This window comes from Drosophila eugracilis, unplaced genomic scaffold (genome assembly GCF_018153835.1).
Source record: "Drosophila eugracilis isolate 14026-0451.02 unplaced genomic scaffold, ASM1815383v1 contig_1135, whole genome shotgun sequence".
Taxonomy (NCBI): Eukaryota; Metazoa; Arthropoda; class Insecta; order Diptera; family Drosophilidae; genus Drosophila; species Drosophila eugracilis.
Window position 1 is genome coordinate 37040 of NW_024571914.1, and position 13198 is coordinate 50237.

Consider the following 13198-nt stretch of genomic DNA (forward strand, 5'->3'; position numbering starts at 1 on the left):
TTTAACTTAGTTTAAGAAATTAAAATAATCAAATCGGAGTGCCGATGAGTTTATTAATCTATTCCATTCGAAATAAAATATTGGTTGATTATAAAATACAATATAAATGTGTTTATTTTAATATAAAATACTTGTTGTACAAAACAATAAATTAAGTATAATGTGCAGCTAATACTTGCGTTGATCTATACAGTGATTAATAACTTTTGTTCTTATTGCACTTAAATGCGAGCGCGCTGCAAGGCCATGGCTGGATAAATGAGTAGAAGTCCACCGGCTATATATGTGATTCTCGATCCCACACACCAGAAAGCTATAGTGATTTTTGTGATAAGAAGCGAGCGGATTTAAAAAAAAAATTTGAAAGAATTTGCTTACCGATGCAGCCCACCACTGGACCTAGAGCACGAGCCAGAGCTCCCAGGGAGCGGAATATGCCTAATACTGAGCCTTTCTGGTCATCGTTTCCGTACTTGGATACGAGGGTTGTCAGACAGGTGACAGCGAAGGCGGTGGAGATTGCAAATAGAGTCATGCCGGCGTAGAGCATTCTACTGCCCTCGGCCAGGCCGACTAATACGAAGGCGGGTACAATCAGGTACAGACTAAAGATGGCATAACCCTTGATCTTCGCTTCTGGCAATCGTCGAACTACCGATCCCTGCAGCAAAGTCATAATAATCCCTGCACAATATGAAAATAATTTAGTTACGAGCTTAAACCGTTCAAATATCACCATACCTGTTGTCAAAAACATTTTAGCCTGATCCATCGAAGTGTAACCAAATTTGTGGTACATCAGAAAAGTGACTGTGAATTCCAAGCCGGAATACAAAAATAGGTACAAAAAGTATATCAGGCCTATAGATCTGAGGGCCTCGATGTCTTTCTTGGGAACATTTTTGATGGCAGCAAATCTGGCAATTTAAGAATTATTTCGAAATATGATTAGACAATCATAATTGTAGATAATATTCAAGCTAACTCAACACCCTTCCCTGTAACTACATTTAATCAAAAGTATTACCAGCATTTGTCAACTGATAAGAAAATCAAAAAAAACGTGCCTGAGTAGACGGCACGATAATAATCAAATACATTATACCAGTCAAGCAAGTCCGGGTTGCTTGCAATTCCCAACGAATGACTATTTTGAGTTGATCACACGACGGGTTTTCGCATCATGTTAATTAAAACAATTAATTACCTAAATATGGCCTGGAAGTTCAGCAATTGCAGGCCATATGACAGAGCAGATGATATCTCCTTAACACGTTTTTCCTGCGAAAATGTCAATCCATGAATTAGAGGTCACGTTTAATTTATTTAACTAAGCCCACCTTGGGTAATGTTTCACGCAAGCAGAATGACAGGACCAGGAGATCTCCAGCTGCCAGGCCAAATGCCAATAGGGAGGGAAGCACAAACCAGGCACTACCACTTTTATCCGAAAATATGGCGAAGACAGCACCAATCATAGGTCCCACAATAAAGCCAAGGGAGAAGGCCACTCCTACCAATGCCATGCCGCGGCCCCGAGTCTTCACACTGGATACATCTGTGATTACGGACATACACAGCGATATGTTGCCCTTGCTGATGCCGCCTACAAATCGGGCCAAAACGAAAAGGGCAAAGTTGCTGGAGCAGGCCCAGATCAGATAGGATAGCGCAATCCCAGCCTGGAACGGGGATATATAAGTAAATTATTTATTTATTCAAAATGTGCGTGTAATAAATTATATGAGAGTTTATCTAATGAAAAATATATTGTAGTGCCCGGCTTATTCTTAATGTGGGCTTCTATTTAAAATTGAATTGACAAGCTTGAATATTTAATCGGTATATTTAATTTGAAAAAGTAAAAGTAAAATAAGCATGAATGGAAAAGTAATCAAATCGATACGAAAAGCTAGTTAAAATTATAATTACATACCGCACAAACCAGCAGAACAGGCTTCCGGCCATAGTAATCTGAGAGCCCTCCGACAATTGGACTTGCCACAAACTGCAGGAAACTGAACATGGAGCCTAGGAAGCCTCCAAATAACACCGATATATAGCGTTCCGGGGCGCCAAGGAGCTGCTGGAACCAACGCACACGATCCGTGAGCACGGCATATAGCCCGGAACTATCGTTTTGGCGATAATATTCAAGAAGCGACGGCAGCAGTGGCAGAATAATGGTGAAGGCCAGCAAATCAAAGAGTAAAGAAACAAAAATGATGTATATCATCGGGTCACTTTTCTCCGCGTTCCCATTCTTTGATAGTTCCTTATCCAGCTTGTTGTTGTTGTGGTTGCTTGGCTGGGATTCCTTCTCCACGGCAATGGTTCCATTGTGGCGACTCCGTAGTTCGGCCATGATAGCTTTTATGTTGGGTGTGATTGCGTGCGTGTACGGGTATTACTGCAACATAACTGTTTCATCGAAACAACAACTCCCCCGACAACTTTTGGCCACTCAAAAAGCCGAGAGCTCCAACAACCGCCAGCCAAAGTGAAAGTTGAAAAAGCAACAGCTGATTGCAGGCGGCCTATAACGGTCAGACATGTATTAAAACCTGTTGCTTGAACGTTCATTATTGAATTTATTTGAAAACAGGCGCCGAATTGCCAGCAAAGTAATTATTTCATTGACATCTAAAAACAATGACATCTGACATATTTAAATTGAGGACGGTATTAAAACACAAAATATAGCAAAACAAGGATATTAAAGAACAATAATTGCATTGACTTTACGTAATTAAACCATTTTTTTGGAACTATGTTTCCACAATTAAAAAAATTGTAGACCGATCTAATATAGTCATTGTTATAGGAAGCTGTACATAAAGTCTAGTTCATATTATCCTATATTTTTATTTTGGGAACGAAAAGTTGGCGACAAATTTGAATACAGTAAAAAATTAAATCTAACCGTCACTATCGCATACTATCGATACTAAATCACGATAGTCATTGTAAATTAACATTTTAATATATCGATATTACAGCTGTCGGACGAATAAAAATTGTTGATTAAATCTTGTAGAAAATTGCTAAAATAAAACGTAAAAAAAGGTTTTAAGATGTCGAAGGTGACCGTCCAAGATATAGAAGCGGTGGATGACTACTGGGGACCGACATTCCGTTCAATTCTAGAAGGTAACTTGTGTTTTAGGTACTTTCCCAACTTTGTTTACGCCCATGTTTGATTTTCCCGACAGGAAACAACACAAAGCAAATTGGCGATCAACTGGAACAGCGGATTCGTAGTCATGACAAGGAGATCGAGCGGATCTGCAATCTGTACTATCAAGGCTTTATCGACTCAATCAAGGAACTGCTGCAAGTACGGACACAGGCAAATCAACTCCACCAAGATGTGCATGGCTTGGACACCTCGCTACTAGATATTAGCGCCTCCCTAATCAAGCAAGGCAATGATCTAGTGCGGGCCCGGCAAATCGAATCAAATTTGGCCAGCGCCATTGAAGCACTTAAGTCCTGTCTGCCTGCACTGGAGTGCTACATGAAGTTCACTCAGCAGGCTACGAATAAGCAGTACTACCAGGCGCTAAGAACTTTGGAGACCTTGGAGGCGGAGCACTTGACGCGGTTAAAAACGTATAATTATCGCTTCGCCACCCAGATGCAAATTCAGATTCCTATCATCAAGGAGAACATTCGACGCTCTTCCGCCTCTGATTTCCGTGAGTTTTTGGAGAACATCCGGAAGTTTTCACCCCGCATCGGGGAGTTGGCTATTACTCACACTAAGCAACTCCAAAAGCGCGACATAAACGCTATCATCGCCGAGCACATGCACCAGGTGAACGGAGGAGGAGCCGGCGGAGCTGGTGCTGGCGGGGATGATGATGGCGCCAATGTTAGTGCACAAGACCTCATAGACTTTTCCCCAATTTACCGGTGCCTGCACATTTACATGGTACTTGGGCAACGTGAATACTTTGAGAAAGACTACCGCCAGCAGCGCAGGGATCAGGCCAAACTGGTACTCCAGCCACCACCCAATATGCACGACAATTTGGAGGCCTACAAGACCTACATCTGCGCTATTGTTGGCTTCTTTGTGGTTGAGGACCATGTAAAAAACACGGCGGGCGACGTGGTGACAAGCAGTTATCTAGAAGATCTGTGGTCTAACTCTCTTACCAAGTTTGTTAATGAGATAAGCATGAGTTCGTCGTCCTGCACAGATCCAAATATATTGCTGCGCATCAAGAACCTGATTATGCTGTCTATTAACACTTTTAAGTGCTACGGTTACACAGTGAGCATCCTCTGGGAACTGTTGCACAATATGCGTGATCATTATAATGAGGTGAGTACTTTAAAATATTAAATTATTTGTTTTCAAATAACAAACATGTTTATTGTAATTTGCAGGTTTTATTGCAACGCTGGGTGCATGTTTTTCGTGAAATCTTAGACAAGGAACAGTTTCTTCCCATGGTTGTGCAAAACGCGGAAGAGTATGAAGGCATCATCGAGCGATTCCCCTTCCATTCGGAACAGCTGGAAAACGCTCCGTTTCCCAAAAAATTTCCATTTTCGCGTATGGTGCCAGAGGTCTACCATCAGGCCAAAGAGTTCATGTACGCCTGTATGAAGTTCGCCGAGGAGCTGACGCTTTCGCCCAATGAGGTTGCCGCCATGGTTCGCAAGGCCGCTAATCTTCTCTTAACGAGAAGCTTCAGTGGATGTCTGTCGGTGGTGTTTCGGCAACCTAGCATTACGCTAACGCAGCTCATTCAGATAATTATTGACACGCAGTACTTGGAGAAGGCGGGACCGTTTTTGGACGAGTTCGTGTGTCACATGACCAACACGGAAAGGAGCGTGTCACAGACTCCTTCAGCAATGTTCCATGTGGCTCGGCAGGATGCCGAGAAGCAAGTGGGCCTACGCATCTGCTCCAAGATTGACGAGTTCTTCGAGCTTAGCGCTTATGACTGGCTGCTAGTAGAACCTCCGGGCATTGCCTCCGCCTTCATTACGGACATGATTTCGTATCTGAAGAGCACTTTCGACAACTTTGCCTTTAAACTGCCTCACATCGCACAGGCTGCCTGTCGACGCACCTTCGAACACATTGCGGAAAAGATCTACTCGATCATGTATGACGAGGACGTGAAACAGATTTCAACTGGGGCGCTAACACAAATAAACCTCGATCTAATGCAATGCGAATTCTTTGCTGCTTCAGAACCGGTCCCTGGCCTAAAAGAAGGGGAGTTGAGCAAGTACTTCCTGCGTAACCGACAACTGTTGGATCTGCTCATTCTGGAGGAGTGGAGTACGTATTTCCATGACTATGGAAAGCAGGAGAACCGATACCACTTGGTGCAACCACAGTCCATTATTGTAATACTGGAGAAGATCCGCGAAGCGGATAAAAAACCTATATTTTCCCTGGTGCGAAAGAACGACAAGAAGAAACTGTTAGAGACTGTCCTTAAACAGCTGAAGCACATCGCCGATAGACAGAACTAGGATAAGGATATAAGATGTTAAAGCTTTAAGCAAAAATTTGATTTTAGATATTCAGATTTTTTTTGCTTAATCCAATTGTATTGCCCAAGAATTCCCACTCTTGTAAGCCTATAATCCTTAATTGTATAGCTTTTCATCTTTATTATTTAGGCTAATTTGAGTTTTCACATGGAAAAAGTATTAAGTTCTCATTTACTTTTGATTCGATTTGTTTTTATAAAAGACAAATTTCAATTGAAACTGCTCGACTTGAACGTGTAAAATTGTATTTTGAATTTTGATTCTTATGTACAGAAAAGCGCAGAACCTTAGCTGTTTCCAACGTACGGATTGTTGATAAATACAAAACGGAAACGACAAAAAAATGAAAACAAATTGAGAGGAACGTCTAAATAACAAATTGTATATAATTATTAGATGTATGTAGCGTACGTGTATTGTGTAGGTATATTCCGCAAATCGTAGTAAACTAACTTCTAAGTTACGTATATGCGTTGTTTGTGTTGCTTTTGTCAACTCTTTGTCTCCAGATGCTTAGGTGCATCTGCATACGTGAACTTAAGGCGGAATGCCTCGGCCAATAGAACGTTGATTTGGCGATCGGACCAATTGTGTGTTGGCAGATTTTGTAGCAGCAACATGAGACCCTTTATCAGATCGAAAAATACCATCGGTCAGTAGACGTTTTAAAGGATTCTTATCATTAACTTACCTGAAAATCGTTCTGTTGCATTAGCTGCTCTTTCCAGTGCAGCAGGAAAGCCGCGCACACGTACAAATGAAACAGGGCGAATCCATCAGACTCCGCCAGATATGTGTCCCACAGCCGGATGGTGCAGTGCAGCGGTAGTTCGCGTGTCAAAAGATTATTCATCCAACGAAATGAGAATTGCAAGTAGTCGACGCCATGTGCCTGTAGATGACGGTGTAAATTCACTGAAAACAAAAGTTATAAGTAATTATCATTATTCGGCAATTATAGGGGTTAGAGGCCTTAAAAGAGACAATCGTTTGTCCCTTATCTAGTAATCATACATATCAGAGCGAAATAGGTTGGGTCATGATAATGTTAGCACACGTCATTGATGTCAATATTAACAAATATAATTAAATAACTAAAATTCAGGTAATTCATATACATTTTCGCACGAAACAGCAAGTGTAAATACATACATACATTAGGAATGCATATTCATCTCTTCTGAAATGTTAATCAGAGGCAGACAAAAGGTTTAAGCCTTTATTACTCAAGTCTAAAGCCTTCGCACTTATCTTATCACAATACAGACAACATATATCTCTATCTATACTTGATCCCCTTTAATTTAAGGTAAACTTAATGAGGCACTTACCGTCGATGCGTTGTATCAGATCCTTTAGTTGGTTAACCTTTTCCTGTATGCCCAACTGGGCAAAGATGTAGTTATCCTGGATACAGTCGAGAAACTTAGATAGGCACCAAAAAGAGTCTGCCTCTATGATGTTGCGCGTTTCCTCGGGTAACGTGGACATATCATACTTCTCTAGATCCGTATTAGGCGTTAGGGCCTCCTGGAGAAAGACGATGAAGAAGGGCGTAACTAGGTCGTTGATACCCTGCACATAGCCCGAGGCAGGATGTCGAATGGCCCAGATAAAGAGAATGCGCTCGAACATCTCTTGAACAAGCTGTTGCTGGAAGAGCGGAATCTGCGGATTCATGCGTGGCACATCGATGTGGATCTGGCGGTAGGTGTCCTGTTGCGTCTCATCTTGACTATCTACCCGAAAGTAGTTGTGTCTGAGGTCTTGATAACCCTGCCGCTTGCTTTCTAACACTGCCATCCTCCGTTCGCTCGACGGCGGAAGATATTTCGAAAGGAGTCTCCAGCTGACAGCGCGCATCTAAGGTGGGTTGATATTAGGATTATACCAAGATTATTCTTATAAATCTTACCTTCCGTGGCACGCCAGACCAGCTGATCTTCTTGAGGGCCACTAAATCGAGTTGAGGAGAGTCTAGCACCACCTGAAACTTTTCAATTTTTGTCTCATACTCGCTGTCCTGGCAGTTCGAACTGATTTTCTGCAGTTGCGGCCTTCCTGGGTAGTTTCTCAATCGCGATCTGAAAAGGCAACCTCGATTACTAACCTCTGGGGGCTTAATTGCTTGCGATCTTGGTTTTGCGTCTGCTGACATTATTCTGAGGGAATGCTGGGGAGAGGCTATCAGTTAAGGAAGTAAAATGCTTCAGGAGCGGCTACAAAGCCAAACGGTTAACACTGGTTAATGTGGAAGATTTGACAAATAGAGGTATGAACTGCAGCGGAAAATAAATATATCACACCCTACATACATGCTACATTTTTTAAGAGACCCAGTAAGAAACCTGGCATAGTTTAAGATTTCTCGTTCATTGGTTCGAATCAATTTAATTGGTTCAAAAAATTTATGAATTTCTTTTCAATTTTTGAAGGTAAAGAGAAACGCTTAATATTTAGATTAAGATGTGCCCCCTTTTTCGCCTTACATCAGCAAGTAACCAAGGTGCGGGTTCACACCCACTCCACCCCTGGCTTGTTTGCACAACTGCGGGCTACAGGTTCAACTTTCTTTTTGACTTCCCAGTTGAGTTGGCGCCACTCACCTGTTCTCGTTGCTGTCCGGCAGCGATCTGTGGTCTTCCTTGTTGTCATCAACCGAGCTCCTGCAAGCTGGAATTGAATCCAGATTACATTCGCTGGCCGGCCGAGATGCGTTATGGTTCTGGTTGCTCCGCGAGTGGGTTTCGATGACGTTGAGCGCCACCGTCTGGGACACTTGCCGGGAAAAGCGAGCGGAATCTGTCGGGGATCAAACCCGGAATTCAGTAAAGAAAACACTTCCTGGTTGCGAAACAATTACCACCGCCAGCTCCAGCTGCCGCCGCCGCAGCTGCCTCTGTGCTGCTAATGATGCAAAACTCGTCATCACCCATGTCCCAGGCATCGCTCACCGATTTCTGGTACTCGGTAAAGGTGGACACCATGCCAGTTGCGGAGTCAGCGCCGAGTCCCACTCCCACGGACTTTTCGAGCTCCCGCTTGGGACTGGGTCGTCCGGGCACCCGACGTCCGCTGTTTTTCCAAAAGGTCGAGGAGTTTGCGCCGGGCGTTGGTCCCGCGCCTCTTGCTCCGGTTGCAGGTGCTCCTCCTGATGCTGGTGCTCCTATTGTTGATGCTGTGGATTCGGCTTTTTGGGTCTTTGCTGCTGTTTGCTCTACATTATTATCCATTATTCGTCCCCTATGTCCGATTCGATGTCAGCGTCATTATTTTATTTTGCATCTAAAAAACAGTGTGACCCTCGCAGCTTTGGCTGCTGTCACCAAACGACTTCTTCGGCAGTGATGCGGACAAATTGCGCACATGATCTCTAATCCAGTCACAGGTGCGAAATCAATCGTTTGAAGGCTAGGAGTAATGATTATTCATCCCGACCGAGGTTAAATAATCAAACAATTTTTTCTACGAACCAAGACAATGCCTCTATGTTTAAAAAATCTTTGAATCCGGTTTCCTAATTTATGGTTAATAAATCTTTAAATATTCGTTATATTTTTTTTAATTTGAAACTTTTTTTCCGTACATAAAGGATAAAACGTAAAAAATTGTCCAAACACACGTTATGCTATTCATACTGTGGTTTCTTCCCGGGCTTTCTTTCGAGCACACGGAACTCTGGCAAGTTGGCATTTCGAAGGCACCTGCGCATGGTTACTCTAAATGCAAAACAAGTGTCTTTGGCGTGATAAGGGCCGCAATCAAACGATTTCATTACTTAGTGGAACAATTGCAAGCTCGAAAACTATGCCATAGGTGGAATCGCTATATAGGCAGTCAGAGTGGAACCAACAAGATGCAGAAGCAAGAAGAGGTGCTGTCGCGCCTGCGCCCGATATTCGACATATTTTTGCGCGAGAACTTTTCCACTACCAACAATGTTTACTTTGAGAAGCTCCTCACGCACTTGCAGGCCAAGGGTAAGTTTCCGATTCGAAGTGGTCGTACTATCTCTCTTCTAATCCCCTATCAATTTATATCTTTCTGCAGAGAACGCATTTGTGCTTCAGGCCCCTTTTGTGGTTGACTGGGTGGATAGGGTCATCACTGCATTAACCGAGGATTTTAACAAGATCCATCCGAAGGTAGTTTCTTTTATGTTAAATCTGACCAGCTATCTGGCAAACAATGAGTGGATGATTGTGCGCCTCCGAGAGCTGGATATAGTAAGCAGGTGAGTGGCCCAATAAGAAGAAACCTCTTGGAAAATCCCTATCATCAATCTCTTTCTTTAAGAGCTGTTAAACTCCTTCAGGCGGAACACAACTTTAGTCCTTCTATAAAACTGGGTGGGATTCGTCTTATGAAGGCCATCACCGTGTATAGTATGGGTTTGGCGTTCCTACGTATGCACCGCATCTGGACCCTGCTCATCCAGTATTCCAACAACGATCACACATTATATGTGGTACGGGAAGCCCGGCAGGTGCTCTACAATATGCTGTACAAGTCCTGCGATAAGCTGCATGACAAGGCCGTTACCCTGGAGATTCTCACCGAGATCATGAAACCAATCCACGACAATCTGTACAAGAGCACCGACAACGAGGAGCGCATCCACATCAAGGTAGATGACAACGAATTGCTACACAGAATTTCGGCCACTTTGGACCTGCTATCGTACATCCTTCAGCAGACTTTGGTGCACGAGGAGCGCACCAGTTTGATTGCCCTGCTCAAGGAGCATCATGACTTCGAGATTACCATTTGGAAGCTGATTGATATGACTCACAACCCTTACTTTATTGAGAAAATTTTCACAACGCTGAGCAGTTACAACTTTGCTCTGCTGATGCATGAAAAGCTGCTGAATACGGATGCCACCGAGCCTCCGGAGGAGTTTACAGAGTTCGGGTTGGCATTCTTCAATCTCATGAAATTTTTTATTACCCGCAAAGACGGTGTGAGCTTTGTGAAGTTAGCTGAGCTGAATCATGTTTTGTGGAAAAAATTGGGCACTCGCGCGCCGAAGGAAATCGTCATCCAGCAGGAACGCGTCACGTTTGAAAACCAGTTAATCTGCTTCCATATGCTGCCTCTGCTCTTCTCTATGAAGTATGCTCAGAAAATCGCCGATGAGGAGAATAAAGTGGAACTTTTCGATGCGTATGTTGTTAAGTTGCTAGAGATTTCGTGCGAGCAGACTCTTCGGCTTTGCTATACAATGAGAGATACATTCTTCACAGCAGACGGAATGGCGGTGGGTCTTGTCACGGCTGGATTAGCAAACAAATGCATTCACAGCCTTTTGGCCCTCGAAAATGTTCTCGATCGGGAGCAGGCGGTTACTGTATGTCAAGCACTGCTCTATGTGCTTCGCGAGGCAGTAGCCCTGAGTGTCATCACAAACAATTCGCAGGATGACTGCCATAGTGTCAGTAGCGCGGGCTCCTCGTACCTAGAAATGTATCCACGAGGCACTGAGCAAGTAGTTAACGATCCAAAGGTACTGCACTCCGTCATGGTGGGTCTGCGGACTCTTATCGAACGGTTTAAGATTACATGGAAGGAGTCCGTGGAGACCATTGGTCTGGTCAACTGTTTGGCCTTTGTCCTGGAGAACACAAACATGGATGCCAGGGTGAGTTTTATTTTAAATAAGTCAAATGTTATAAATTTTTAATTATTAGGACTTTGAAGTAACCATTCTTATTAATTTAATTTTTGTTGCAGTGCACTGTACAGGCGCTAAAGCTAGTCCAGCTGGCTGTAGAACACTTCCTCTCCCCCAACATGGCTCTGTTGGTGGATAACTTGCAAGGCTCAGCGCTGGTTTGTCTGGGTCCCATTATCGTAAAGCGAATGCACGACACGATGTGGGAGGTGCGTGACACAACTCTGGAGCTCACTACCTCTATTGCCAGTATCTCCCGCGTCAGTAAGCATGCTATTATTATTACGTTCTGCATTCTTTTAATGATAACTTTAATTTTTTTAGAGTTTCCCGCCTTCCAAAGGTTTTTGATCGACTCAAAGATTCCCCCGATTGTTTACGAAATGGCTAAGAATGATTCGGAAGTCTATGTAAGAGCTTCGGCATTTAAATGTCTTTCCCAAATGGTATCCATAAATCTATTGTGGGAGAATGGTCTTAGCCAACTTGACCTTGTGGTAAGTAAATCCATGGAAATTTCAAACAACGAATATTTAAAAACCTCTGAACAGGACCATCTTCTGCATGTTATGTATCGGGAAAACGATGATATTGTGCGAGCTGAAGCCATAATCACACTTATGAAAATCTACGAACACCGTAAGATCCACAACAAGTATAAGAACACGCTTTTCTCAACCCTTAACTATTGTGTAATTGGAGATCATCATAAAGAAGTCAAGTTGAATGCCCTAAATTTCTGGCGCCGGGAGTTTTACCGTCAGTTCAGCAACCAGGGTATGATTGATGGCTCCTTTCCCACGGTTACTTTTTCAAAGGAACAAAAAAAGATTGTCACTCTTACGGAGAAAGAGATCCAGACTAGCATTGCCAAAGTATTTGGCGAGGTACAACAGTACGGATATTTTGGCGTCCTTCTCAAGTGTTTGCGAGAGGAGACTTCGATGGAGGTACTAGAACTTCTTATTATGGGCGTTAGGATATTAAAGGAAAAATTTGAACGCTACAAGGGGATGATGGAGGAAATCGAAATGAGATCGCCGCTCTCGGAAAGCGATCTTCCAACCTTCAGTTTCCCGCACCAACCACAGCAAACGCCTATTTCGAATCAAGCACCAATTAATTCCAGCGAAGCAGATGAAGTAATTGAGTCCATTTTGAACTCGCAGGATGCCCAGCTTTTGGAGAAGGCGTTTGAGACTCAGATGCAGATAAACGAAGAGGGAGGAACTGCGGAAAAGCGGCACATAGACGAATTCTACTACAAGCAGTTTGCTGTACCACTACGACAGTTTTTCGAGGAATTAAAGGCTATTGACCTGGAGCAGTTGGTCAAGCAGCATCAAGAGTGGTTTGAGTGCAGAGAGAATTTTACCTCTCTGCTGGATGATATCCTCGGTGCATTAAAGCGCGACGATGAGAACATGATTTCCGACTGTTATTAGTTCCGGGCTAAGCCGATTATAAGTTCAAACCCTGTGTGAAGTAAGCTAAACGTGCTTTTCCTTGAAATATAAAATATTTTTGATAACTATATACATATTTAAGTATTGCGCAAGAATTGAGATTTTATTCCGCCGACGCGGGAAACAATAAACAAAAATTAAAGCTTAAAAAGCGGGTAAGACTTCGCAATGCGTACAAAAACTAACCGGCAAGATTTAATTCGAATAATTATTAATACTATTTAAAAGCGACACCCTCACATTTTTAGTACAATTTTTTAATACGATATGTTCATATTAAATTTTCTAGGGAAGAGTCCAAATGGAAGTGTGTTCAACATTTACCTTTCAAAAGCAATTTTGTGTCAAATCGCAAAATACCTTACTACAAAAACAAATGTTGCTTCTTGTGCTTACACTTTTCTGTTTTTAGGTAAAACGGTTACCCGCAAAATTTAAAAAAAGTTTTCAAGTGATGGTCGCATTGGTCCAGTCATGTTTGTTTTGGTTTTCTGGTAGTGCTGGTGCATGCCACTAGCGATTGAAGATGGGTCCT

At 42.9% G+C, this 13198-nt stretch overlaps 4 protein-coding genes across 4 annotated transcripts; 2 read left to right on the top strand and 2 right to left on the bottom strand.

Annotated features, from left to right (window-relative positions):
* Positions 1 to 88: 88 nt before the first annotated feature.
* Positions 89 to 2524, bottom strand: LOC108110266 (major facilitator superfamily domain-containing protein 10). The gene is made up of 6 exons (XM_017219254.2): positions 1937 to 2524; positions 1341 to 1682; positions 1208 to 1281; positions 742 to 917; positions 379 to 684; positions 89 to 313 (listed from the first exon to the last, which is right to left on the bottom strand). Exons 1-6 carry the CDS (start codon positions 2363 to 2365, stop codon positions 222 to 224), a joined length of 1419 nt encoding a protein of 472 aa, XP_017074743.2. The 5' UTR covers positions 2366 to 2524; the 3' UTR covers positions 89 to 221.
* A 469-nt stretch (positions 2525 to 2993) lies between these two features.
* On the top strand, positions 2994 to 5990 carry LOC108110230 (exocyst complex component 6). The gene is made up of 3 exons (XM_017219217.2): positions 2994 to 3150; positions 3213 to 4330; positions 4396 to 5990. Exons 1-3 carry the CDS (start codon positions 3075 to 3077, stop codon positions 5500 to 5502), a joined length of 2301 nt encoding a protein of 766 aa, XP_017074706.1. The 5' UTR covers positions 2994 to 3074; the 3' UTR covers positions 5503 to 5990.
* On the bottom strand, positions 5886 to 8836 carry LOC108110231 (TBC1 domain family member 22B). Its single transcript, XM_017219218.2, has 6 exons — positions 8387 to 8836; positions 8130 to 8325; positions 7439 to 7607; positions 6855 to 7386; positions 6215 to 6438; positions 5886 to 6149 (listed from the first exon to the last, which is right to left on the bottom strand). Exons 1-6 carry the CDS (start codon positions 8754 to 8756, stop codon positions 6015 to 6017), a joined length of 1626 nt encoding a protein of 541 aa, XP_017074707.1. The 5' UTR covers positions 8757 to 8836; the 3' UTR covers positions 5886 to 6014.
* A 387-nt stretch (positions 8837 to 9223) lies between these two features.
* Positions 9224 to 12814, top strand: LOC108110239. The gene is made up of 6 exons (XM_017219227.2): positions 9224 to 9503; positions 9574 to 9757; positions 9820 to 11164; positions 11257 to 11461; positions 11522 to 11694; positions 11749 to 12814. Exons 1-6 carry the CDS (start codon positions 9380 to 9382, stop codon positions 12640 to 12642), a joined length of 2925 nt encoding a protein of 974 aa, XP_017074716.1. The 5' UTR covers positions 9224 to 9379; the 3' UTR covers positions 12643 to 12814.
* Positions 12815 to 13198: the final 384 nt, after the last annotated feature.

Bases quoted from the DNA above. Each gene is read 5' to 3' on its own strand.
- LOC108110266 (XM_017219254.2), bottom strand. From the start codon at position 2,365: ATGGCCGAACTACGGAGTCGCCACAATGGAACCATTGCCGTGGAGAAG. The intron at 685-741 runs GTATGGTGATAT...CATATTGTGCAG, and splicing joins TAAAATGTTTTTGACAACAG to GGATTATTATGACTTTGCTG. The intron at 314-378 runs GTAAGCAAATTC...AAATCACTATAG, and splicing joins TCCAGTGGTGGGCTGCATCG to CTTTCTGGTGTGTGGGATCG.
- LOC108110230 (XM_017219217.2), top strand. From the start codon at position 3,075: ATGTCGAAGGTGACCGTCCAAGATATAGAAGCGGTGGATGACTACTGG. The intron at 3,151-3,212 runs GTAACTTGTGTT...TTTTCCCGACAG, and splicing joins ATTCCGTTCAATTCTAGAAG to GAAACAACACAAAGCAAATT. The intron at 4,331-4,395 runs GTGAGTACTTTA...TGTAATTTGCAG, and splicing joins TGCGTGATCATTATAATGAG to GTTTTATTGCAACGCTGGGT.
- LOC108110231 (XM_017219218.2), bottom strand. From the start codon at position 8,756: ATGGATAATAATGTAGAGCAAACAGCAGCAAAGACCCAAAAAGCCGAA. The intron at 7,387-7,438 runs GTAAGATTTATA...AACCCACCTTAG, and splicing joins GGTCTGGCGTGCCACGGAAG to ATGCGCGCTGTCAGCTGGAG. The intron at 6,150-6,214 runs GTAAGTTAATGA...GATCTGATAAAG, and splicing joins TGCAACAGAACGATTTTCAG to GGTCTCATGTTGCTGCTACA.
- LOC108110239 (XM_017219227.2), top strand. From the start codon at position 9,380: ATGCAGAAGCAAGAAGAGGTGCTGTCGCGCCTGCGCCCGATATTCGAC. The intron at 11,165-11,256 runs GTGAGTTTTATT...TTTTTGTTGCAG, and splicing joins ACACAAACATGGATGCCAGG to TGCACTGTACAGGCGCTAAA. The intron at 11,695-11,748 runs GTAAGTAAATCC...ACCTCTGAACAG, and splicing joins TTAGCCAACTTGACCTTGTG to GACCATCTTCTGCATGTTAT.